Source organism: Medicago truncatula, chromosome 4 (assembly GCF_003473485.1).
Source record: "Medicago truncatula cultivar Jemalong A17 chromosome 4, MtrunA17r5.0-ANR, whole genome shotgun sequence".
Classification (NCBI taxonomy): Eukaryota; Viridiplantae; Streptophyta; class Magnoliopsida; order Fabales; family Fabaceae; genus Medicago; species Medicago truncatula.
In genome coordinates, this window is record NC_053045.1 from 64366058 (window position 1) to 64391691 (window position 25634).

Here is a 25634-nt window from a genome sequence, read left to right on the forward strand (position 1 = left end):
AACGTTATTGCTAAATTGAGATTAACACAATCCTCGTGAATACGAACTTAATTTTATTACTTCGATGCATTTTTAGTACACTTGCTAAAAATCTATCAAGTTTTTGGCGTCGATGCCGGGGATTGTTAAATCATTTCAATTTGGCAATTGTGTTTTTATTTAGGATTTCTGTCATTTATATTTTTGTGTATATATTTTTAAAAAAAATTAAAAAAAAAATATGATTTATGCTCTTCTTTTTCTTCTCATTGTACCGTGCTACTAAAAAGTTTATCCAAGTTTTGCAGCTATGATAGACAGGTTATACTCCATGACACAGAAGAGATTTGTATGTTGCAGTATAAAAAATATATGTTATCTTTGAAGATAGAATATTTGGACAATAAAATCTCGAGATTAAATGAGAGATGTGGTCATTGTGAGGTGGATCAACTAGGTAGTAATTGTGAAGAGAAGAAAGAGGTGATCGACATCGATTACAATACTCAACTTCAAAATATTTTAGATGACTTCTTGGTGTCAAATCAAGTTTCATTTGAGAAGTTTGATGTTCAGTGTGATGATCTTGTTGAGAAAGCACATGAGTCTCAGAGGAAGTTGGTTCAGATGGAGACTGAGTGTCACAAGGTTGTGGTAGAAGAAAATCTCAAAGTGAGGAGTGTTGATATTTTCCCGAAGTCTTAATCAAATTGGGTTAAGGAAATCACTCGTGTGCAAATGGATACATATTCTTCTCTATTGTGGGAGAGCTCCAATTCCAAAAGTTTAACAATGGGAGCATGGGAGCATCTGCTTCTTTGTTACAAGTTCATGGAATTCCTAGCAAACAGGAGGAAGAAGAAGGGTGATATATTCCTTCTATCATTTTTGCCACCCTAACAGTGGTTGAAGCGTCAAACTCAATGACGTAAAAGAAAGCGCTTGGTGGGAGGCAACCCATCCTTTTTATTATGTCTTTATTTTCAGTATTTTATTTCTATTGTTGAGTCAAACAATTTGTCTTTAATTTTCATTTTGGTTTAACTCAGTTGTATCCCCCTGTGATGTAATTGTACTTGCACTTGTTTATTATTGATGAACTTTCTTGTTTTATTGACTTTTTCCAGTTTAGTAACAAATGTTTGTTCAAGTGGTATTCCAAAAGTTCAAAAGGAGGAGTGACTTGTGATTTCAAAGGCGAAGTGTACGGCAGTGAAAGATAGGTAGTCACAACTCCCAGAAATCTAAACTGTAAGGTTCATGGCCAAATTTTATTTTCCAAATTTACTTCTAAAGAGTGTTCCATGCATTTACATTTCTAGAACTTGCAATTTTTCTCTACTGTCGATTGATCTTTGTCATTAGCACACTAAGTCAAAAGTGCTTGGTCCTGTGAGCCTTTTTGAAGCCTACCCTGTTTATAATTGAATAATTATCCTTTCTTTAGCCAAATTGAGCTGGTAGGTTTAGAACTTTTTGTTCGGTGACAAACTACATTACAAGCTTAGAGACTTTTAGGATTTATCCCTTACTGTTTTTCTGAGTTAGGCATTGTAGAATGTTGCTAAATATTAAGTTTAGGGTTGCTATTGAAATTTGCAACCAATTAAGTTTGGGGTTGCTATTGGAATTTGCAACCAACTAAGTTTGGGGTGGGGGTACTAGAGAACATAGAAAAAGGAAAAGAAAAAAAAAGAACATTCTCATGAAAACAATATGCCAAAATGGTGTATTAAAAAAAAAAAGAATAGAATAAAAAAAGGACAAGATATTGAAAAACCGAGTAACTTCAAACTCGATTGTCCTAATTGTTATAAATAATCTCTAGTACCCTTGCAAGAATTGTTGTTCCAAAAGGTGAATGAATGATGGATTGAATTTTGTGCTTAACTTCTGTAGGAATGCCTAACTCAAATTTTGTGTAACCTACTTATCCAAATATTATCCCACCTTCACCTAAGCCCCGTTATAACCTTTAAGACCTCAAAGTGTGCATTGACATTGATTTTGATTGACGTTTAGAAACTTTTCAAGCGTATGGTAATATGTAGATTGCATGTCGACTGTGTGTGAACCCTTTCATATTGTTGCGTGGAGTTGTGAATTGGTGGATGCGTACAAGTCAAACTAGCTCATCTTTAGCTAGTAAGGAGATGAACTTTTGGGTACTATCGCTTGATCAGGTAATTGTTAGTTTACTGTCGATTGTCAATTTTGCAAGTAAATTCCTTGAGGACAAGGAATAGTTCTAGTTTGGAGTTGTGATGACAGTCAGTCATTCGTTATTTTTAGTGTCATTTTCATGATGTTTTGAGTTCACAAGCAAGCTTAAACAACAAGGAAAGCATGAAAAATAGAAGATTTTGAAGAACCAATTGTTTTGATGTTTTTATTGAGTCTGTAGCAATTTTAGACAGCCTGGGGTGTAAAAAGAAGAAATTCTGAAGGTGCTGGAAATTGGCAACCGTGGCGCGATTTTGAGTGGCGTGGCGGTATTTTGTGACCAGAATGAAGGTTTGGTTCTGCCATCGAAATCGTGGTACGATTTCTGGTGGCGTGGCGCGATTTTGCAGAATCGTGGCACAATTTTGGACGCAGAAAAACTTGCCTATTTAAGCTGAAGTCAGTTCCAAACACAAGGGTTACGATTTTGGAGAGTTAAAGTGTGATTTTGACACCCAGAAGACTGCAGAAGAGACGATTTCATCATCTCTAATCCAGTTTATGTATTTTTAATTTTTCCATTGATTATGCTATTTGTAAACTCAATTATGAGTAGCTAAATCTCTTAGAGATTAGATCTGAGATGATTCCGTGTAACCCTAATTGATTCATGTTTCTGTGAAACTCTATTTATTATTAATGACAATCTAATTTTTATTCAATTCAATTGTTCTTAATGCTTTTTATATCCTGATCAAATATAAACATGATTTAGTGAGAACGAATGACTACTGACCATAGCTTTCGACTTAGACCTAATTGAATTGTTCTAATAAACATGGTTAGTCTAGGAATGAATAATCGTTTGTTAGTGATATTAGGTTAACATGCTTAAAACCTTCAAAGATTATTAGACCACCTAAGGAATCAGGGGTTGTAGTTAGAGAAGAGGGTCCTAACTCAAGGGATTGATTAGGACTATTTTGTTAACTATCTTAGAACTAGAAAATGATTAATACAAATAGGTGCAGTATACCAATTAGGGGAACATCGATGATTCGAAAGACCTGATTTCATCTCTCTCCTTGTCTTTTCCAAAACTATCTTATTTTCTATTATTTACTTTTTATGCACACCAACCTACTGTCTCGGGCACTAAAAGAAATTTACACATCCTAGATATTAACGTTATTGCTAAATTGAGATTAACACAGTCCTCGTGGATACGAACTTAATTTTATTACTTCGATGCATTTTTAGTACACTTGCTAAAAATCTATCAGATGTCAACGTTGCAGATCCGAAAGCCATGAATATTCCGATGACTTTAATTTTATCATATATTTTTGTAGACATTATGCCGTTACATGCTATTAACTTGGATGCTGTGAGTTTGTTCGCAGATTCATCCTTTACGTTTTTAGCAGTGTTGAATGATGTGATCTCTCGATTTGAATGAATGAATACCATTTTATTTTTGTGAAGAAAAAAAGAAGTATGTATGGAGTGATGAATGAAGAGTTAAGAGGCACGTGTAAAAAAGTTAGTAAACAATGAGGAGGTGCTAAGCTAAGCAAGGGGCTACCCTCCATTCCAATTCCATTCCATTACCACCATCATACGGAGGGCAATCCCAAAATCGCAATTGCAATTTTCAAACATGTCCCAGAATAATATTACTCTCTCTCTTTTTTTCTGATGAAAGGAAAAGGAAGGTTGGTTAATATAATAAACAAATAAATCCTCCCTCATTTTAATTCATTCAATCAAAATCAATCTCTATAGATCCAATTTTAAATCCTGATCATTACTATATTTTCAATTCCAATTCTTCTTCAATTATTACTGCATTGTACCTGGACGTATACATTTGCTTTTTGGTGAATTCTTCTTAATTACATGGTAAAGTAGTAATAATAATATACCTGAATTAATTAATGTTAATTCTTGAAGCATTTGTCTAATTACAGGTATGGAGTGTTTTGACATCTGGAAGAGGAAGAGATAATGGTGCAGTGCCTAGACGGAATAAAGCATTTGTGTGCTTCTGTCATAAATTGTTGCGATTCTGATTCGTTAAATCAACAACCTATTGGTTTACAAAATCCACAACTTCTTGCAAGAGAGACCGTGTTTAGTGTAAGTGAGATTGAAGCACTTTATGAACTTTTCAAGAAGATCAGCAGTGCAGTCATTGATGATGGACTAATTAATAAGGTCAGCTATGATAGAACATTATGGCGTCGTTTGATCCATCCATGTAGCCGAACCCAATCAATGGGATAAGGCTTGTTTGTTGTTGTTGTTGTTGTTGTTGTATGATGGTTTCCTTATTTTACACGACAGGAAGAATTTCAGTTGGCATTGTTCAAGTCAAACAAGAAGGAGAGCTTATTTGCAGATAGGGTATGCTCAGCATTATATTCTTTTTTTCATTTCCACCTTATGGAAGGAAAAAACAACAATATGATGTGAACCTTATCAATTTATTTCCCAAGTTTATGATTTTATATACTTATGTAGGTGTTTGACTTGTTTGATACAAAGCACAATGGGATACTTGATTTTGAAGAGTTTGCCCGTGCTCTTTCTGTTTTTCATCCCAACGCACCAATTGATGAGAAGATTCAGTGTAAGAATGACAAACATTTACTCAACAATTTTATTTGGATATTGAATGGAAAAGGGAGGTATTAGGTAAAGGATATATGTTGTTTTTTTAATCGTCTATTTATTTCCATTGTTATGGGTAGTAATGCATAAACTTGTTGGGGATTCCCAATTTTTCCTTCTTGCAGTTTCTTTCCAATTGTATGATCTCAAACAGCAAGGTTTTATTGAAAGACAGGAGGTAATTTTTGTTTGTTTGTATTGACTTGAATAAATATGGAAGTTTTGTCCACACCACATTAGTTCACTACTCTATATTTGTTTAGGTCACCAGATAACCAACATAGGATTGATTCATCTATTGAGAATTTGATTCAGCCTTCACTTGCGTAATTTGTTTTTCTGAAGACCACTGCAACTTCTGCAAGTGTATTTTCAAATTGCTTGTGGTCCAGTCGAAGGCCGTAGATGAAAACCATACTAGCTCTTGAGTTTTAATAGATTGATTGGTTTATCTTTGTCTAAAGACCGATAGGATACTAGATTTGGGCTTTATCCCTATTGATGTGTTGAATGTGGAGAGAGGATAGGAGAGAGGAGTAAGGATCATTTAGAAATATTGTTGAGAGTTTGTTAGGAGAGATGTTCTCTCTGGTCTAGGAGCCTAGCTCTGGTAGGAGTGTTCACACTCTGATTTATCCTTTCTTTTCTGTTATTCCACCATTGTAGAGCCTTTGAGCTCATCACTATCCATGAAATAACATACAGTTTCATTGTTTGATTTTACGGTTTCCATCTAAGGCCAAGGCAAGGGTTTACACTAGGTCACTGGGAGCAAAAAAAGTTTTGAATCATATATGATAACCTGTTCAGGAATTAAACAAAAGCATTACTATATTATAATATTTAGGTATCTGACATTTTTCAAGACAAAATTTGACAACTAGTCTTGTATGTTACTGATATCAGAACTGTGAACAACCTAGATGAAGTTCATAGTGATTTTGAGATTTTCCGATGATTTAACATAAAATTTTAAAATCTCTTTAGAACTGTAGTGCAAAATATGTTGTTGTTTCTTTGTTTGTTCTAAATCTATCTGATACTGCGATAAAATGTGTTTATGGTATTAGCATGTATTTGATACTAGGTTGTCTATTCCAGATAGCATTGAGTAGCGGCTGGCCCCAAAATTGGGATAGTGGTGTACCACATTGCAGGATAGTCACTATTCGACTACTGTATATATTATATATATGTCCAAATATTTTTATATTAAAGTAATACAAGTAAAAGCCTATGGTACTCAAAGGCCCTACATTTTTCACGACGCCTTTTAAGCTGTATTTTTCTATAGATTGGACTTTAAGGGCCCAAACATTTTCTTCTCTCTTAAACTTGTAGACCTAACAGGAGTGTTGTGTGACGTTAGTCTGTAACAACATTTCCGCACACAACCAGCAGCTAATTGTGCAGCTGGAAAAATCGAGATAGAAGCTTCTAGCCGGAAAACACATACTTTATGGTCCCTCAGGTTGCTGTAAAACCCAGATTTGGTCACAAATCACGACAGAGTCCTGTCGTTTTTTATTTCTCCTTCCTCTCCTTTGGTTCGACCCTAAAGTGGCACATCATACACAACCTGCTCCACGTTTTTGTGCCGCAGCACCCACCACATTGGCCGCACCACTATATGTGACACACCGAGTGGCTCTGTAGTGTCCATCACTGCTTTGTGCTGCTCTTCCATGATAACGGATCTATCCACAACTATTGACTACCTAGATTTATATGCATTGATGATCCTTGTTTTTATGTGTAGGTAAAACAAATGGTGGTGGCCACTCTAGCTGAATCTGGTATGAATCTTTCCGATGACGTGGTCGAAAGTATTATCGACAAGGTGCTTCATTTACTTGACAACTTACATTACATGCCAAATCTATATGACCATTATCAGACTAGGGTACATTTGAATCATGTTATAGGTTATTGTATTGCCTTTTTCTGCTTTTTATTTATGTTAATTTAGTTTTTTTGCTGGTTACTTGGCTATGTATGAAATTCATTAAAAAAAATTCACTCTTATTGAAAATCTCTAAAAGCAATCTTATGGAAGCATGTAAATAAACTATAGGTAACACATGCTGCCTGCATTGTTTGAAATTCAGTAATTTAAGTTTCTTTATTGTAATTGATTTTCCTTTGTTTCCAAATTTTAAGTATTTGCCCTTTTGTTGGTGCATGTTTGTCCATATATCATAGTTAATTATTAGTGGAACTCTTATGTGTACTCTAGGTGATGTTTCTCTCACATTTAGTCTTAAGCTTCCGCAAAATCTCTCGGCTAGTTAAAGTAAACCTTTTTCCAGCGTTATTCTTGTGAACTTCATAGGTTGACATAGTTTTATGTGTATGGAGTTGATAATGACGACATTGGCATATAATATCATTCTTGTGCTATCATAATCTTCTCTGGAGTTTTGTCATCAACATTCTTTATGCTAATACAGACATTTGAGGAAGCTGATACAAAACATGATGGGAAGATTGACAAGGAAGAATGGCGAAACCTTGTCTTGCGGCATCCATCCCTTCTGAAAAATATGACTCTTCAGTATCTGAAGTGAGTTTCTTCCTATTACTAATTTGATTTTGAAATTCTCTCACCAGGGAGTAAATTATTTCCTAACATGTTAGGATTTGTTTGTTAAAATGAACCATAATCTTCAAATTTTAATCTCTACTATTAATAAGGAGAATAAGGTGGGTATTTTCTTCACTTTTTACTGCAGAAGTTTCAAATTTTGCCATTTCAAATGTTTGTTAAAACCCGAAACTGTATTTTTTAATGTTTACAACTCAATGCATATCTCCTTTTTCCTTCATATTTATCCCCATTCATTCTCATCACTCCTCATGTAGCTAGACATGCATGTGTGTGCAAGATCACATACCATTGTGTTCATTCATAGGAGTTTTGTTTAAAACGGTGGCCTTTTAGCACCAATACAATTACCTTCTGATTGATTTTGTCCTGGATGGTATCTCCAATACATCTTTTATTCGATTTCTCGCAGACAACTTTGTTTGATAATCTCTATCATCTAAGATCTGACTTGAACTGTTTATCTGGCAGAGATATAACCACCACATTTCCTAGTTTTGTTTTTCACTCGCAAGTTGATGATACCTGAGGCAGCTACACGAGCCTACATCATCCATGTCACTTTTGTTGGTCTTGAATACCAATGGTTTATGTTTCGCTTGTGAATATTGGGATTTTTGTTGAAGGATGCAGTCCGGGATAGATATAGATCTTGTTTATATTTTCGTTGAATAGAACTTTGTTTCTTGTTTTGGATCATTGAGGTTTGTAGATTGGACAAATGGGTTGAGCCCATGACCTGAGTTGAGAATTGCTACACCAAAAACATGAGTGAATGGCAGCTCCTGCCTAGAACCAACATTTCCCTTCCATTTTCTTTCGCTCTTGTAAGTTTTAATTGTCACAATTTTATTCAAGACTATTGACCATAACAAATCAGATATGTTGTATATTTGCTTGTAATTATCATTTTTGCATGGGTGTCTATTTGAGAATTAATTGCAAACATTTTTTTTATGAATGTTTAAAATCAAGATGGAAAAAATGTTCTTAATTTTATGCCTACGGTCATTAGATTGTTTATATCCTATGCTGAATTGTTTGTAGCATACTTCTAACCATGCAAAGAAGAAGAAAAAAACTGAATAATCATCAAATATGAAATGATTCAGAAACGATATCAAAATAGGAGATATATTCTTACTATAGAAAAGGTCAGAAATAAGGGAAAGCTGAGTTATTGGTTGTACGTGATTTAAATATTTTACTGACTTTGTCTAGTCTAGACTGATATTTCTTTTAACATCAATCATTAAACCTTTATTGGTTCGTATTATATATATTTATATTTATATATTTTTTATCTGTTCTTTTAGGGTATTTTTCACGACCACTATATTTTCCCTCAAAAATTACTAGACAAGTTATTGAATTATATGGGAAAGATCTTAAATTTATAAATACAACTGATAAATTCTTTTAAAAAGAAGTACTACTGACAAATGTAATTTTTTTTAGGGATACTACTAACAAATGTATGCTGAGGCGCAGTAAGTTAATTGCATTGTTTATACTCACAAGATCATTTGGCAGAACAAACTTACATAGAAGAGTTCTTGTGAGTTTAACTCAGTTGGTAAGGACAATGCATAATATATGCAAGGTCCGGATTCAAACCTCGGCCACTACAAAAGAAAAAAAAAACTTACAAACAAACGAAAATATCATGAAATATCCAAAAAAATGTGATTAAAAAAATTATTGTTGCATAAAACTTAAATAATAATAAATTCAAATATTATATAATTTTCCCTCCTATTTATTTTACCATGAAGAAAACATCCCCCCTAAGAAAGTGGTTTCATTCAAATGGATATCCATCCATCCGCTCTTGAACTCTATCAGAAAGTGCCAAGTCCAGTTCCTTAAGGCTTTGTTTGCGAGTTTTGAGGGGAAGGAAAGGAAAGGCTAAGGAGGGGAAGGAAAGGAAAGGCTAAGGAGGGGAAGGGAAGGAAAGGGAGGGAAGGGAGAAAGGAGGGAAAACTTTCCCCTTGTTTGGGAGTTAAAAAGCCAATAAGGAAAGGAGATGGAGGGTTTATGTTATAATTTTACTATTTTACCCTTTTTCCTCTTAAAATCAATACACTGTTATACTTCGTAATTTAACTTAATTTATTCAAAACAACTTATCGCATGAAAAACAAATTATTAAGATCTATTTTTAAAAAACAACTTATTCAAAACAACTTATTTATAAAAAATAAAAAGCTTATTACAATCACTTTTTAAAAACAACTTACTTATACAAAACAACTTATTACGACCTCTTTTTAAAAAATAGCTTATCTTATGAAAAACAAATTATTACGATCTTTTTTTAAAAAACAACTTATTCAAAATAGCTTATTTATACAAAACAGCTTATTATGACCTCTTTTCAGAAAAACAGCTTATTCAAAACAGCTTAATACAATATCTTTTTCAAAAACAACTTATCCAAAACAGTTTATGTATACAAAACAGCTTATTACGATCTCTTTTCAAAAAACAACTTGTTCAAAACAGCTTATTTATACAAAACAACTTATTACAATCTCTTTTTCAAAAACAACTTATTCAAAACAGCTTATTTATGCAAAACAGCTTAATACGATCTCTTTTTCAAAAACAGCTTATTCAAAACAGCTTATTTATACAAAACAGCTTATTACAACCTCATTTTCAAAAACCGCTTATTCAAAACAACTTATTTATACAAAACAGCTTATTATGACCTCATTTTCAAAAACAACTTATTCAAAACAACTTATTTATGCAAAACAGCTTAATACAATCTCTTTTTCAAAAAAAGCTTATTCAAAACAGCTTATTTTTATAAAACAGCTTATTACGACCTCATTTTCAAAAACCGCTTATTCAAAACAACTTATTTATACAAAACAGCTTATTACGACCTCTTTTTCAAAAATAGCTTATTTATGCAAAACAGCTTAATACAATCTCTTTTTCAAAAACAACTTATTCAAAACAACTTATTTATACAAAACAACTTAATACGATCTCTTTTTCAAAAACCGCTTATTCAAAACAGCTTATTACGACCTCATTATCAAAAATCGCTTATTCAAAATAGGTTATTTATACAAAACTATTTATTACGACCTCATTTTCAAAAACCTCTTATTCAAAACAACTTATTTATGCAAAACAACTTATTACGTCCTCTTTTCAAAAAATAACTTATTCCAAATAGCTTATTTATGCAAAACCGCCTATTACGATCTCTTTTTAAAAACAACTTATTCAAAACAACTTATTTATGCAAAACAACTTATTACGATCTCTTTTTCAAAAACATCTTATTCAAAACAACATATTTATCCAAAACTGTTTTGTAAAAATAAGTTTTTTTGAATAAGCTGTTTTTTGAAAAGAGGTCGTAATAAGTTCTTTTGCATAAATAAGCTGTTTTCAATAAGCTGTATTTTGAAAAGAGGTGATAATAAGCTGTTTTGGATAAATAAGCTGTTTTGAATAAGTTGTTTTTGAAAAATAGATTGTATTAAGCGATTTTTGACTAAGCGGTTTTTGAAAATGAGGTCGTAATAAGCTGTTTTATATAAATAAGTTGTTTTGAATAAGCGATTTTTTGAAAAGGAGGTCATAATAAGCTGTTTTGTATAAATAAGTTGTTTTGAATAAGCGGTTTTTGAAAATGAGGCCGTAATAAGTTGTTTTTTATAAATAAGCTGTTTTGAATATGCTATTTGTGAAAAAGAGATCGTATTAAGCTGTTTTGCATAAATAAGTTGTTTTTGAAAATGAGTTCGTAATAAGCTGTTTTATATAAATAAGTTGTTTTGAATAAGCGGTAAGTTGTTTTGCATAAATAAGTTGTTTTTGAAAATGAGGTCGTAATAAGCTATTTTGTATAAATAAGTTGTTTTGAATAAGCGGTTTTTGAAAATGAGGTCATAATAAGTTGTTTTATATAAATAAGTTGTTTTGAATAAGCTGTTTTTGAAAAAGAGATCGTATTAAGCTGTTTTGCATAAATAAGTTGTTTTGAATAAGTTGTTTTTGAAAATGAAGTCATATTAAGCTGTTTTGTATAAATAAGTTGTTTTGAATAAGCGATTTTTGAAAATGAGGTCGTAATAAGCTGTTTTGTATAAATAAGATGTTTTGAAGAAGCGGTTTTTGAAAATGAGGTCGTAATAAGCTGTTTTGTATAAATAAGCTGTTTTAAATAAGCTGTTTTTGAAAAAGAGATCGTATTAAGCTGTTTTGTATAAATAAGCTGTTTTGAATAAGCGGTTTTTGAAAATGAGATCGTATTAAGCTGTTTTGCATAAATAAGCTGTTTTGAATAAGCTGTTTTTGAAAATGAAATCCTATTAAGCTATTTTGCATAAATAAGTTGTTTTGAATAAGCGATTTTTGAAACTGAGGTCGTAATATGCTGTTTTGTATAAATAAGTTGTTTTGAATAAGCGATTTTTGAAAATGAGGTCGTAATAAGCTGTTTTGTATAAATAAGTTGTTTTGAATAAGCTGTTTTTGAAAAATAGATCGTATTAAGTTGTTTTGCATAAATAAGCTGTTTTGAATAAGCTGTTTTTGAAAATGAGGTCGTAATAAGCTGTTTTGCATAAATAAGTTGTTTTGAATAAGCCGTTTTTGAAAATGAGGTCGTAATAAGCTGTTTTGCATAAAGAATAAGCCGTTTTTGAAAATGAGGTCGTAATAAGCTGTTTTGTATAAATAAGTTGTTTTGAATAAGCGGTTTTTGAAAATGAGGTCGTAATAAGCTGTTTTGTATAAATAAGTTGTTTTTAAAAAAGATTCTAATAATTTTAGTAATGTCTAAAATTGGAATTTTGAATTAAGAGGGCAAAATTGTCAATTTGTATGTTTAACCCCCCAAAATCCCCCAATTTGGAGGAACTTTAAAATTGGACAAATGAAGCCCTTCAAAACCCCCCAAAACCTTTCCCTTGTATTTTTAAAACTCGCAAACAAGGGTTACCACTCCATAAACCTTTCATTCCCTTCCCTTCCCCTTCAAAATCCAACTCGCAAACAAAGCTAAGTGTTTGATGTGCTCCAACGAGAGAATAGCCAATATACCTTAAAACATTGGGTAGAATAGGATCGGGTCTTGAGATGTCCACAACAGTAACATGTTTGTCTTGAGGTATACCAGCCTTCAATTTTGCTATAGCAATAGCACGAGATAGCCCACCAATAGCATCAACCAAACCAAGAGATAGTGCATCTTTACCGGTCTAAACCCTCCCCTGTGCAACCTCTTCCATCTCATCTATAGTCATTGATCTGGAAAGAGCCGCATTATCTCGAAATTGTTTATAAATATGTTGTGCTCTCTTAGCAAATAGCTCTGCTTCATCGGGCCTAAAAGAACGCTGATCAACATCATTAAGCTCGGAATATTTACCCTTGGATATAACTTCTTTGTTGAGACCAATCTTCTCTTAAAGTTTCTCAAAGTTAAATTTTCTTGAGACCAGTTAAGGTAAGATTTTCTGCAACAATAACTCCTGCTCCCATTGCCATGTGGTATCCTCCACTTGCTGTCATATGAGACATCGAAGCAATGACTTGTTTTGTGGCAGCGAGACGCTTGATTTCTCTCCACATTAAATCAGAAGCGAGAGCATCACCTCCTGGACTGTTAATTCGGATAATAACAGCCTTGAATTTTTTTGACAGTCTGACCTTACGGATCTTCTTAATGAAGTTCTCTGCAATGATATTACTACCTATGGACCCTGAGGCTCGAATGATGGCTATTAGTTCTTTACCCTTTGATATTCCAACAGTCCATTTTCTAATTCGAGAGTATTTGCTGAAATGAAAGAAAGAAAATTCACTCACCTCAAGTCTCTTCATCAAGTGACTAATAACCTCGTCGTAATCGAGTACCTTTGATATGAAACCCTCTTCTTCCAGTCTATTTGCTTGATAGACACCATCATTTATGAAATTGTCAATATCTTTCTATTTTCTTTCCTCTTGCAGAAGAGACTTTATCGAGCCAATTTGAATAGATATTATCCAACAATGCAGTCAGCATCTCACGATGTTCTTTAGACATGGTTTTACGGATGAGTGTATCTCCTGCTCTTTTATATTTGCCAATTCTTTAAACTTGTGGTTCAATTCCAAGATTGTCATAAATACCTTTGTAAAATGTGGCTTGAAGAGTGAATCCAAACAAAGAAACATAAGCACTTGGAGGGGCATAAATTTCTTCACATACACAAGCAATGTAATATTCTTTAACTCCAATTGAAGTAACATAAGCCACAACAAGTTTACCAGATTTTCTGAAATTTAAGATTTGCCTTCGAATTTCATCGAGTTTAGCCCAACCACAATTTAAAGTATCAATACGAAGATATACGGCAGAAATACGATGATCATAAGCTGCTTTCAACATATTATCGCAAAATTGAGGCAGAGATACCTTGGAATCGGATAATATGCTCTTAGGCTGGTCATATATCTTACCTTTTAAAGTGATTTTCAAGACACTGCCGTGTTCAACACGTTCCCATGATTAGTGTCTTGAGCTTAACGAGAAATTTTTTGAAGCCGGTATGGGGCACGAAATTGAAGTCACCAGTGGGATAAACATCATCAATGCCTTGTTTTAGATTAGACTTGGAAAACGATGAGTAAGATTGAAAGGGTTTGGGCATAAAGATGATGGTGAGGGTGATATTGTGCTTGTGTAATAGATGTGACGGAGGCGGTGAACTGTTGTGCGGGTGAGTGGCATGTTTGTTGCAGCTGTAAACTTTGGATCAGGGAGGGTATGAACGAAGACAAGAAAGAGAGGCGAACGTGAAACAGGTAATTACAAAAAAAGATTTAGATGTTTCTATAACAAATAATCTCTTTTAGATGTTTCTAGAGATTATTTTTTTTTTAGAGATTTTCAAAAAAATCTAAAGCTATTTCTGTTTCTTTATTATGAAAGTCATTACAATCGGGCTATCTCACCAAAAAGTTATGTCAATCAAGTGCTATTCTGATTTACTAATATAGAATGATCAATATCCATAAAATCACCTAAAAACTCCTTAAAAATTTCAATTTAATTGATATATCATTATTTAAAGTTCAATAATACGAAAGAATGATAAAAATTGAGTGATTTTAAAATTGGGATACCAATTTTGTGATTGAGTGAAAATAGATGGATCAAAACCATAACTAAACCTATTAACAATATGCTTATATTGCTTCTGTGAGCTTAACTCAGGTGGCAAGGATATTACATAATATATGCAAGGGTGAGAGTTTGAACGTCAAACACACCACTTGTTTTCGTTTAGAGAATTTCTAGCCACGCAACTCATAACATATGCAAGAGTCATAATTCGAACGTCAAACACACCACTTATTCTCCTGTTTAAAGAATTTCTAACCACAAAACTACTTGACAATTTTTTTTTTTATGTATATAATTACACATGTTATCTAGTCCACAAAGAGAGTAATCAAATAATTGATCTTCTCCATGTTTTTGCTCATTCCTTTCCAACGTAGGTTAACTCACGCTGAAAAATGCATATGAGTTAACTCACGTTGAAAATACACACGTGTGAGTTAACTCACGTCAGCTATTTTGACGGAAATGAGCAAAACATATGAGAGAAGAGCAATTAGCTATCTTAGAGGCCTAATTGCACTCGGGCCCCATTTAAAGAAAGCTCATTGGCCCATCGAATAATTAGTTAATTGTAAACCGTTATTTCAGTTGCAGTTATATACACTCCTTTCTCCCTCCATTTAACAACTGTAACAAACAATCCTTCAATCAAATTCAATTTAGCGCATTTTCAACTTCAACAATGGCTTTCCTTGCTCTTCGCACACTTCTTCACCACATACCTTCAATTCCAACAATGGCTTTTCTTGCTCCTGGCACACTTCTTCACCACCTTCAACAATGGTTTTTCTTGCTCCTTGCACACTTCACCACCTACTGCGTTCATCTATTCCTACTCAGGTACAATCAATACTCTTCTTCTTGGGTCTCATCTCATTCTTCTCTCTTGCTTAGTGTATTAATTGACCATTCTTATATTTACTTTATCACAGGCCACATTCCTTGCCAAAAGTCTTGTCAAGATTCCTTCCAAGACTAAAGGTTTCTTTATATCTTAATCATTTTTTTATTCTTTTTCTAAAATATTATAATAGGTTATTATGCTTTTAAAGTTGATGATACCATTGCATTTTGTGAGAGAAACATTGGACCGATGATTGTTAGTGTGTGTTTGTCAGTTATTACGATTCATAACTTTGTACCATAAATCAATATACCAGGGACATAAATGCATTTGTTTGTGATTGCTGATAGATTTACTTCCATTTCTTTTCATGTTTTTTCGAGCTTCTTACGCTTCAGTACGATATGTTCTTAAATTACAAATTATATAAAGTTTACTGCAGTATGAGTAAAATATTTATACTAATATGTTTCATGTTTAACTTAAAAAGGATAAAGGATGGATGCAAGTAATGAAAGAAATCTTTGGCGACGAAAAATTTGGAAGTGATAGCACCAATGAGGATGAGAAGGAACAGGGGAGGAACAGAGAAGAAGAAGAACGAAGGAAGAAAGGCGAGGAGGAAACAAGAAAAGCAGAAGGAGTTAAAGGAAGGAATTTTTGGATGAGATGAGGAAGAAGAGGAAGAAAGACCTGTAGGCCTTGCTTGCTGAATTATCATTTTTAGTTTTGTTCAAAATGGCATTTAAGAGCCCAACATTCCAATGCAGTCAAAGTGTCTTTCAAGAATTTCTTTGTGCTTAATCTGATAACGTTCAAAATCTATTAGAATACCTTTATACAAAGAGATAGAGATTTATCAAAACAATATTGTCATAGTAGAATTGCATAGCTTGAGTTCAAAAATAACAATGTGTGTGAATGATTACTTTATTACAATGGTTTATGTTTCGCTTGTGAATATTGGGATTTTTGTTGAAGGATGATGCAGTCTGGGATAGATATAGATCTTGTTTATATTTTCGTTTAATAGAACTTTGTTTCATTTTTGCATGAATGTCTAAAATCAAGGTGGAAAAAGTGTTCTTTATTTTTATGCCTACGGTCATTAGATTGTTTATATCCTATGCTAAATTGTTTGTAGCATACTTCTAAGTTCTAACCATGCAAAGAAGAAGAAAAAAACTGAATAATCATCAAATATGAAATGATTCAGAAACGATATCAAAACAGGAGATGCATTAAATTAAATATTCTTACTATAGAAAAGGTCAGAAATAACGGAAAGCTGAGCTATCGGTTTGATTTGAAAATTCTACTGACTCTAGAGTGATATACTAGTAACAAATGTAATTTTTTAGACAAATGTAATTATATGGTATATTAAGCAACTATATCAGCTGCAGCCAACAAAGCAGGGACAACATTCCTCAATATGTAATATTGCATACATTAATGTACACACCGACCATCTCTTGTATTATATGATACAATGACTCACTTAACCATATGTTGCGCTAATGCTCTTGAATGTTTCCTAAGCTTCTAACTTCTAAGCTCTAATAACAGTAGAAGACCCTGAAAAAACTCACTTATGTAAACTCTGTATCACATTAATAGTGAAAAAGTTATTTCTATAATTGAAAATGCTACTATAAACCACCAACTATATCCTATTTGAGATCCACCAGATGAACGTGTAGCTTTATCTGTAAGTCCAATGATAAAACGACAGTCGCCGACTGAAGGGTCTCTGGAAGTAACCATACCAAGTCCATCAAAATTGCAGCTTCTTGAGTCTTGCATTTGTAGTTGATAGTAACTGTTAAAAGCATATGATATATTTCCTTTGTCCCCAATTCCATTGCATGAACCTCCATAATCAAGAGTGGTACAATCTGCAACACTGCATGCAGTTCTCATATAGTTTGCCACATTATTAATACTCAAACCACTTGACTTAGAACTTACCACACACCATTTAGACGGGAGATACTGAACATTCTTTGCGTTCTTCAATTCCTTGTTTCCAAGACCGAGGTTTAATGGATACTTAGCTTTTCCATCAAAGTAAAATATCCCCCAATGTCTTTCAAAACTACCTGGAAGAATACTCTTTGCTCCTTCATCAAGAAGGCTGAACAGATAGATATCCATAGGAGGAGCATTAGGTCTCAAAGGTGTCCCTTTGTTACCAAGAACATGGTTGATAAGACCTTGATTGAAAACTTTAGCTGCAGTGATGTTTGCACCAATTGCTCCATCCGAAGGCCAACCAATTTCTCCAATAACTATAGGAATTTGACCGTATCCAATTTTACCGAGTGCTGCGACTAAAGTGTCATAGTTTCCATCAAATGCATTGCTATAAATATTTGAACCATCTGTGACAGGATGGGTAGTTCCCTCAAAGAATGCGTAGTCTTGTGGGAAATCGGTATCGTCGTAGAGGCTAAGGAAAGGGTAGATATTAACAATAAATGGGGAACCGTTTGTGTTGAGGAACTGAACTAGCTGAGTCATGATTTGGGTTAGATCAGGACGGAATATCCCTTGTGAAGGAATTGAGGATTCATAGACATCTGCATTGCATGGAACAACTAGTTTTATTGAACTAGCCAGCTTTGCCTTCACTAAGGATTGTTGTAGGTTGAGTACTGCAGGCATGACTAGGTTCTGAAATTGACCGTTATAACTTTTAAGAAACGGTTCATTTCCAACAGCAACATACCTGTAATTTAAAAAGACCTCTAAGGTTTAAAGACTTGTAGAAAATCAAACTTGTACATACTTACAAAAACTCTAGTTATCTAAGTACTAATTAGGCACAATAACATCCAAAAAATAAAATGCAAAAGGCACCTGAGTTATTCACACCAAGACTTAAATAATTGACAAGAATATTTAATTATCCAATTAAAAGCCCAAGTAGTCATATATATGGCCTAGTAAATTTGTTAGTTCAAATTACATATAGAATGCAAAAGAGTTCAGTTGGTGCAGTTAACTAGAGTACAGCAGGATAGAAGTCAAAAGCTTCGTAGAACTAACATTTTTGATTGAAGGCATATGATACACCTAGTTGTATTCAGTTATTCCAGTTTTTCAAATTATTATCAATGTCGATGTGTCATTGCCGTCTCCTCCGTTGTCCATGTTAAGAGTTTCATAGATCAGACATGGACCAAAAAGACATGAAATTTAGAGCTTCCACTAAACATAACAAAATTAGATCCTTGATCATAGAGATACTATCCAGTAATAATCAGAAGATCAGCTAAAGCCAGAGTTTATAAAGGAAAAGTTCCTTCACATGAATACTTGATATTTTACTTAAACATGAAAACAATGTTCTTCAAGCTAACTCAATAAATATCCTTATTATTTGTTGTAAAAGATGTCGAAATTTAAACTTTCAGAACAGTTGCAGGTTACTCAAAATCGTTGAGATGTATGGAAACTAGGCTTATAGTTGTTGGTTTTGAAAGAGGATCGAATAAAAAGATAGAAGAATAATAAAGTGATAACGTACGAATAAAGTTAGATGTTACTAACCTGATATTAGCACCACCTTTCCCAGTGTAAGCAGAGATGTTCTGGTGAATCCACAAATCAGAAGCAGAAGGGGAGGAACTCAAAAGAGACAACATCTCATTGGGAATCCCAACCATCACCTGAATTCCACTTCCCATGAGTGCCTTAAGAACATCAGCCTCTGCCTCAAACAGTTTCACTTTTGTGATTTTGTTGTCTTTTAAGAGATCAACCACAGTCGAAGGATTCAATTTGCGGAATGAAACCGTGCCCCAGTTTACTCCTATAGCTGATTCTGTCAACAAAGGAACCCAGCATAAACCAAACATCATTATTTTTACTAAATTACCCACACCAAACCTGTTGCAGCAGGGCTCTGTCATTCTTCTACCACTGAAAATGTTTTACCTAGTACTTTGGTTAGGAATTAACATAACAAACACTCACTCATCTCTTTACTCTGATTCTATGGCACATGCAGACGTTGTCTTTTTTTGTTTTGTTGCATTCAATAGATGTTCAATTCAAGACAGTTCAATATCCTTTTGATTTATTTATGGTTATACAGAAATATATAATAATTTCTCAATTTATCCAGAAAGCATAAACCAATAAAAACATCACATTTGTATTTGTGTTGTTTTGTTTAACGGTTTGGACACGTAATATATATTTGAGAAATGATATTTGTACAACCACTTTTTGACAACTTTTGAACCAATCATCTCTCTCATACTCACATGTGTTTTTATTCTCTCTCCTTTTCTTTCTCTCTATTGATTTTGTCCAATAAGAATAGAGAAAAAGTGGTTGTCAGAAAGGTTGTACAAAATTGATTGTACAAATATCACTGCTCTATTTATTTTATTTTATTTAGAGTGGTGATACATGTACACCACCATGTGGCCATACACCTCTTACACCCACACAAAATTCTGACATATAGCAACCTAGACCCCACACAAATAGAGAGAAAGTGTGGTTGTGAGATAAATTTTCCAAAATATCGCTAATGCATAGGATGTATGAATAAAGGATGTTAATAGATTGCCCTCCAGCTGCATTTTCGAGGAATTCACTTCAACCACGTACTTCCATACATCAGAGGTCAAGCCCTCTTAAAGCCCAGCCCAACCAAAGCAAAGCCAGCGAGTCAGTTCGGCTTTCTTGATGTAACATTTCCTATTTATTTATTCTCTTAGCTTGTTGATACAATTGTTATGTTATTAGAAATAGTCAATTGAGTCACGACAACTAATGAACAAAATATCGTGGTTTGACTATAAAGGAAAAGATGATCAAATACTTCCTCTGATTCTATTTACAAGAGACAATTTACTTTTTAGATACATTAAATAATTTATGTATTTGGTTTGGATTCTTAACTAAATACATACATTATTCAATGTATCTAAAAAGTCAACTTTCTCTTATAAATAAAATCGAAGAGAGTATAAATTGTAATATTTGCATGATCAACTTATTAATTCAACAATGCAATGAGTACACACAACATGTAGCGGATGAAAGCTAGATCGTCCACTTGGGAACGGATTGTCTGTGATTGTGACACTCACCAGACACTAAACAAACAAACATGAAAATGGTTTATTTACTTTTGACTAAATGAAGTTGGAAAGTGCTATAAAACAGGTGGCTTGATAAAGGTAAAAACACCTGCCACGTCCCCATGCATGAATTTACTAATACTCCCTCTTTCTTCCCTTATATTATTTTTATCCTTAAATGTAAATTTCTTTTCAAATTACTAGATGCATTTATTATTTTTGAAGTTAATAGGTTTTTACCTTTTTGTAATATAGATCTTTTTTGGTTTTTTCCTGTAAAATTTTTATTTTGATTCAACCCTGTAAAATATTTTGATTTACCCCTTAATAGACCAAACAAAAATGAAAATTTCTTAAAAAATAAAATAAAATTGCTTTTTGTTTGGCCTATTAGGGGGTAAATCAAAACAAAAATATTTTACGAAAGGTGAATCAAAATAAAAATTTTACAGAAGGAAAACCAGAAATAATCTATATTACAGGAGGTAAACACCTATTAACCCTTATTTTTTCCTAAACATACCTCTAATTAATACTACTATCTTATCTTGAAATATGAAAAGTTAAATTTAATACAAATACAAACAAAGGACAATATCGTAATACTAACAACTTTTCTTAAAAAATGTGAAAAAAGCAATGGGTGTCTACGTTAAGGGACGGGAGAGTATTTCTTTTGAAGAAATGATATTTGTATAACCATTTTTTTTGACTAACTTTTGTAATCTTTTATACTCACATTATGTTTTACTTTTCTCTCTGACAATCAAAATATTTCTTTACTAACATAGTGTAATTTCTAAAACAATAAAAAAAAAAAAAAAAGTTTTAAAATATTACTAATAAATAATAAATAAGGATTTCAAAATTTTGCTTGACATCCCTGCATTACCTTAAAAAAAACCAGTAGTTTGTGAAACAGAAAATCAATACATGACTGACATTAAAATTGATTGTCAGATTCAACTGAAATTCTCCATTTTTCTATCCTTTTATATTACCTTACACCATTAGAATAAGAAGAATTTTCATCATTTAAGTGCTTCGAAGGACTTGACTTGCACTAAAGCGGATTTTGATTTTGCCCGACCAAAATAAAAAGGCAAAAGCAATTACCAGCACACTTGCTCAAACCAATTCAACTCTAATCCTTAGATTCCTTATCTTCTCTAGCTTCAACTTTCTTTACAAAGGTGAGGGAATCAAATAATATCAATTAAGCATTTCACTCATTGGCATAGTATATAGAAACTAGAAAGCTTATTTAACACTCATATGAAATGAGAGGCCACAAAGCAATACTAGTTGTCTATGTAACCTTATCATTTGCTATACTGTCAAAAAATAAAAAACACTATCATTTCATAGTAGTACCAACATCACATCTAGAACTATACGTGCATTTTTCACAAATTCTAGAATAACGTCTTTACGTGTTTCGAACCTTGCTACAAACAACATTGATTGAATATTTTCCAAAACCTAAATTTTAAACTTATCCAGGAGAATCATTTTGATTTATGTTGTAAAAGAAACAAAAAGTTCTGATTTTATAAACACTATTTTCACTCAAAACTTATAAATCGTCTATGTTCCATTTGTGTTTGTAATGATCTGCATCAAAGTCCGACAAGAGCTTTTGAGGATAATAAAGTCATTGATTTCCATTTCTAATTTGAAAAGGAGACACGCATTAGGGGTCCCAGATGTCCCAACCCTTCTAGCATTAGTTTAAGGGAGTTGATTTATTGACAATCATAAAAACTTGTGTTACAAAGTACTATATATATATATACATGTGATACAAATTCATACATCATTTATTATTATGTACATCCATCCATCTTTTACCTGTTGACATCAGAACATGTGAATAAGATCTACCTTCAGAGTTTGTGTTCCAAGAATACTCTCTGAAAACTTCTTCACTCAGTACCTGTCTAGCTCTTTAGAAAATCAGGCTGATTGGTGACTGATCTCACCCATGACCAATTATGATCTTTTGTATTAACTGGGTTTTTTGCACATGCTACATCTTCAAGTGGAATGTATGCATAATTGCCATTAATAGGAGCAGCAACAAATCCAGTATATCCAGCCATAACACCATGAATTGCAGAGTGCGCCAAGAGTGTACAATACAAATTATCAGTAGCATTTGCATGGACTGCGCGAATCATGTATGTAGGATCTATATACTTGACTGTAAATAGCTCACCAGGATGGTCCCTGTCCCACCACTTGTTCAGCTCTGACTTTAACCACACTCCAACATCTAAGAAAACTGGGTTACCAGATTCATCTCGCTCTTCCTTATGTGACTCTGTTCTTGGTATTATATCCTGGCCAGCACCCTCAGCAACTACAAGCACTGCATGACCATTTTCTTTCAGTCGTTGGTCAAGAAACTCAAAGAGCCCTCCTTTTCCTTCCAAGTAAAAATCTAGTTCAGGGATTAGGCAGCAATCAACGTCACGGCTGCTGAGTGTTGAATGAAGAACAATGTGACCTGTGCTTCGACCCATCAACTTCACAAGGCCTATACCGTTAACTGCACTCTCGGCCTCCACATGAGCAGCACTGATTGCTTGCTGAGCCATTTCAACTGCTGTTTGAAATCCAAAAGATCTGTCAATTATTCCCACATCATTATCCACTGTTTTAGGAATTCCAACAACTGCAACATTCAGTTTACGTTGCTTTATTTCATTGAATATCTTCACAGCCCCTCGCATAGTCCCATCTCCACCTATAATGTACACCTGTTGATGAGCACAAGATAAGTGCATGCATTAATATTAACAGTTAAGGTCAAAACGCAAAGTATAACATTCAACAACCTGATTGAAGGCTTGATTTTGGATGGCATCAACGATCTTGCATAGATCAAAACCGCCTCTAGAAGTCTGAAGAAAAGTACCACCTTTGGTATGCCAATGGTGAACAATATTAGGGTTAAGCTGAACCGGTTGAGTAGAAGAAGAATAAAAGCCTCTGTAACCAGCAGTGATACCAAAAATCTGTCGAACCCCGTAGAGATCCCAAAGACCAACAACAAGCTCTCTAATAACGGTGTTAAGTCCAGGACAGAGACCACCGCATGTTACAATAGCAGCTCTTACATCAGAAGGGTTGAAGAAGACGTTGTTGCGAGGACCAGCGGTGCGATAAGCGAAGCGTGTGGAGTGAGAGAAAACGAGGTTGTTATTAGTGATGTAGAAGTGTTGGAGTTGGGGGTGTGGAAGTAAGGATTTTGATCAAGTGGATTTGGGAAGGTTTTGAGGTTTGAGATGTAGTGGTTGAGATGAGGAAGATCTTTTAGCTTAATGGGTTCGAATAAGTTTGTTACATCTTCGAGTTCTAAAGAAGAAGAAGAAGAAGAAGAAGAAGAACCATCCATGGTCGTTTATGTTTTCATTTCGTTTCTCTGGTTTTCAATTTCAACGATCAACCGCTTTGACGACGACTTTCAATACGTGGCGCTCACTGTGTTTAACATCACATCACATGCTTTTTTTACATTTCATCCACGTCTTCTTCTACTTATAACACACGTCTATCTATATTCACGACTCAAAATGGAAGAGAATCCAAATCTATCATCTCTTTTTCAAAAATTCTATTTTCTTAAAGTATATGTAGTTTGAAGCTCAATCCCTATATATATTTTAATAATTTATTTAATTAACTGTGAGTTATAATATTGATATTTTTTCTTTTATTATTTATGACATATATCAATTTTTAATAAAATAATACAAAACACAAACAATATTAGGAGTTTCAAACTTTTTTTAATATATCATCTAAAAATCGTAAATATCTATAATAAAATATAAAAAATCAATAGACACTTTGTAATAGCTTGCTAGTAAAATAGAATGTAATTGGGTCTTTGGTCTTCAGGTTCAATCCTAAGCATTTGTGTGAATTTGAACCAAATATAAAAGTAATAATTACAAACACAACTATTAGGCCATTATAATTTTTTTTATCAAATTTACAATTTAATATACATTTCAGAGTTATATATGAATGTGGAAAACTACTATATACCTTGATTTTTTTTGTCATTTGTTTCCATTAACAACACAAATTAATTCCGTTAAATAATTAGTATTTTTTTCTATTGTTTTAAGTTTAATCATGCATGCTAGTATTAATATGCTACTATTTTTTCCCGATATTAGTATTAGTTTGTCACTAGAGAACAAAGACGTTTTTTAAGCAACAACAACCAATATACTTAAGACTCATTTTACACTATACAAAGTATGATTCTTTTTAAGTTTTTTAAATTTCTTTTTATTCTAACCCAAATTTCTTTTTTTTAGTTAGTTCCTCCCATACAAACTTATTTTTACTTAATTTATAAGAATGACTTTTTTTTTTCATCATACTTATTATTATAAATTTTTTTTCTTTCTATATCCTACTTTTCTTAAAATTTTGAATTTATGTTTCATACTTATTCCCGAAATTGTTTGGAGTATCCTTAAAAAAAAATTGTTTTGGAGTAGAAATACGTCAGTTGATAATTTTTAAAAAGTTTTTTTTTTTTTTTACGGATATTTAAAAGTACTTGTTCTCTTTTTGAGTTAGCATTAGATTTATTTTGTGGAATTTAGATCTTTTGAAAATATTCACACTCTTAGAACGTAATTTATCATTCATTTTTATTTGTAAAAACTCTATTAGAGATGTTTAACAAATTATAAATATCACCACCAAAAAAAATTAGCTAACACCACAAAAAAAAAAAAAACAAATTATAAATATTTATTGTGGTGTTTCTGCATTGAAGTTACACTTAGTTGTACACGGATACACACAAAAAAAAAAAAACTACGTATACTTACAATACATTGATAAACGCACAAAAACCAAAACAAAAAAACTACATTCATACACACACAAAAAAAAAAAAAAACTACGTTTCACTTAAATTACACTGATACATACAAAAAAACCTTGAATTGCATATAATTTGCATTCTTGCAATTAACCATAGAATTTCTTTCTCCGGTGGCTTGTGGCATACTTTCCTCAATCACTATTATAAGTATATATTATTTTTTAGATGTATTGAATAATTAATGTATCTCTCTTATAATATGATAAGATATC

At 32.9% G+C, this 25634-nt stretch overlaps 3 protein-coding genes and 1 pseudogene across 5 annotated transcripts; 1 reads left to right on the plus strand and 3 right to left on the minus strand.

Annotated features, from left to right (window-relative positions):
• Positions 1-3678: 3678 nt before the first annotated feature.
• LOC25494340 (calcineurin B-like protein 3) lies at positions 3679-8149 on the plus strand. Of its 2 annotated transcripts, XM_013603223.3 has the most exons (8): positions 3682-3857; positions 4113-4359; positions 4489-4548; positions 4666-4774; positions 4941-4993; positions 6575-6655; positions 7266-7378; positions 7892-8149. In XM_013603223.3, exons 2-8 carry the CDS (start codon positions 4150-4152, stop codon positions 7947-7949), a joined length of 684 nt encoding a protein of 227 aa, XP_013458677.1. In that variant the 5' UTR covers positions 3682-3857; positions 4113-4149; the 3' UTR covers positions 7950-8149. The 2 variants fall into 2 exon arrangements, with proteins under 2 accessions (XP_024636790.1, XP_013458677.1); XM_024781022.2 differs by lacking the exons at positions 6575-6655; positions 7266-7378; positions 7892-8149 and adding an exon at positions 5917-6568 and having other exon boundaries at positions 3679-3857.
• Positions 8150-9031: 882 nt separating this feature from the next.
• Positions 9032-13943, minus strand: LOC25494341 (serine protease SPPA, chloroplastic-like; annotated as a pseudogene).
• Positions 13944-16758: 2815 nt separating this feature from the next.
• LOC25494343 (glucan endo-1,3-beta-glucosidase 5) lies at positions 16759-19588 on the minus strand. 2 transcript variants are annotated; one of them, XM_039832567.1, is made up of 3 exons: positions 18961-19588; positions 17229-18136; positions 16759-17189 (listed from the first exon to the last, which is right to left on the minus strand). In XM_039832567.1, the coding sequence occupies exons 1-3, from the start codon at positions 19320-19322 to the stop codon at positions 17014-17016; spliced, it is 1446 nt and encodes a 481-aa protein (XP_039688501.1). In that variant the 5' UTR covers positions 19323-19588; the 3' UTR covers positions 16759-17013. The 2 variants fall into 2 exon arrangements, with proteins under 2 accessions (XP_039688501.1, XP_024637484.2); XM_024781716.2 differs by having other exon boundaries at positions 16759-18136.
• Positions 19589-22144: 2556 nt separating this feature from the next.
• On the minus strand, positions 22145-24019 carry LOC25494344 (ATP-dependent 6-phosphofructokinase 2). The gene is given in 3 exon segments (XM_013603227.3): positions 22145-23269; positions 23348-23728; positions 23731-24019. Coding segments are annotated over 3 exon segments (1380 nt in total). The 5' UTR covers positions 23908-24019; the 3' UTR covers positions 22145-22447.
• Between the last annotated feature and the right edge of the window lie 1615 nt (positions 24020-25634).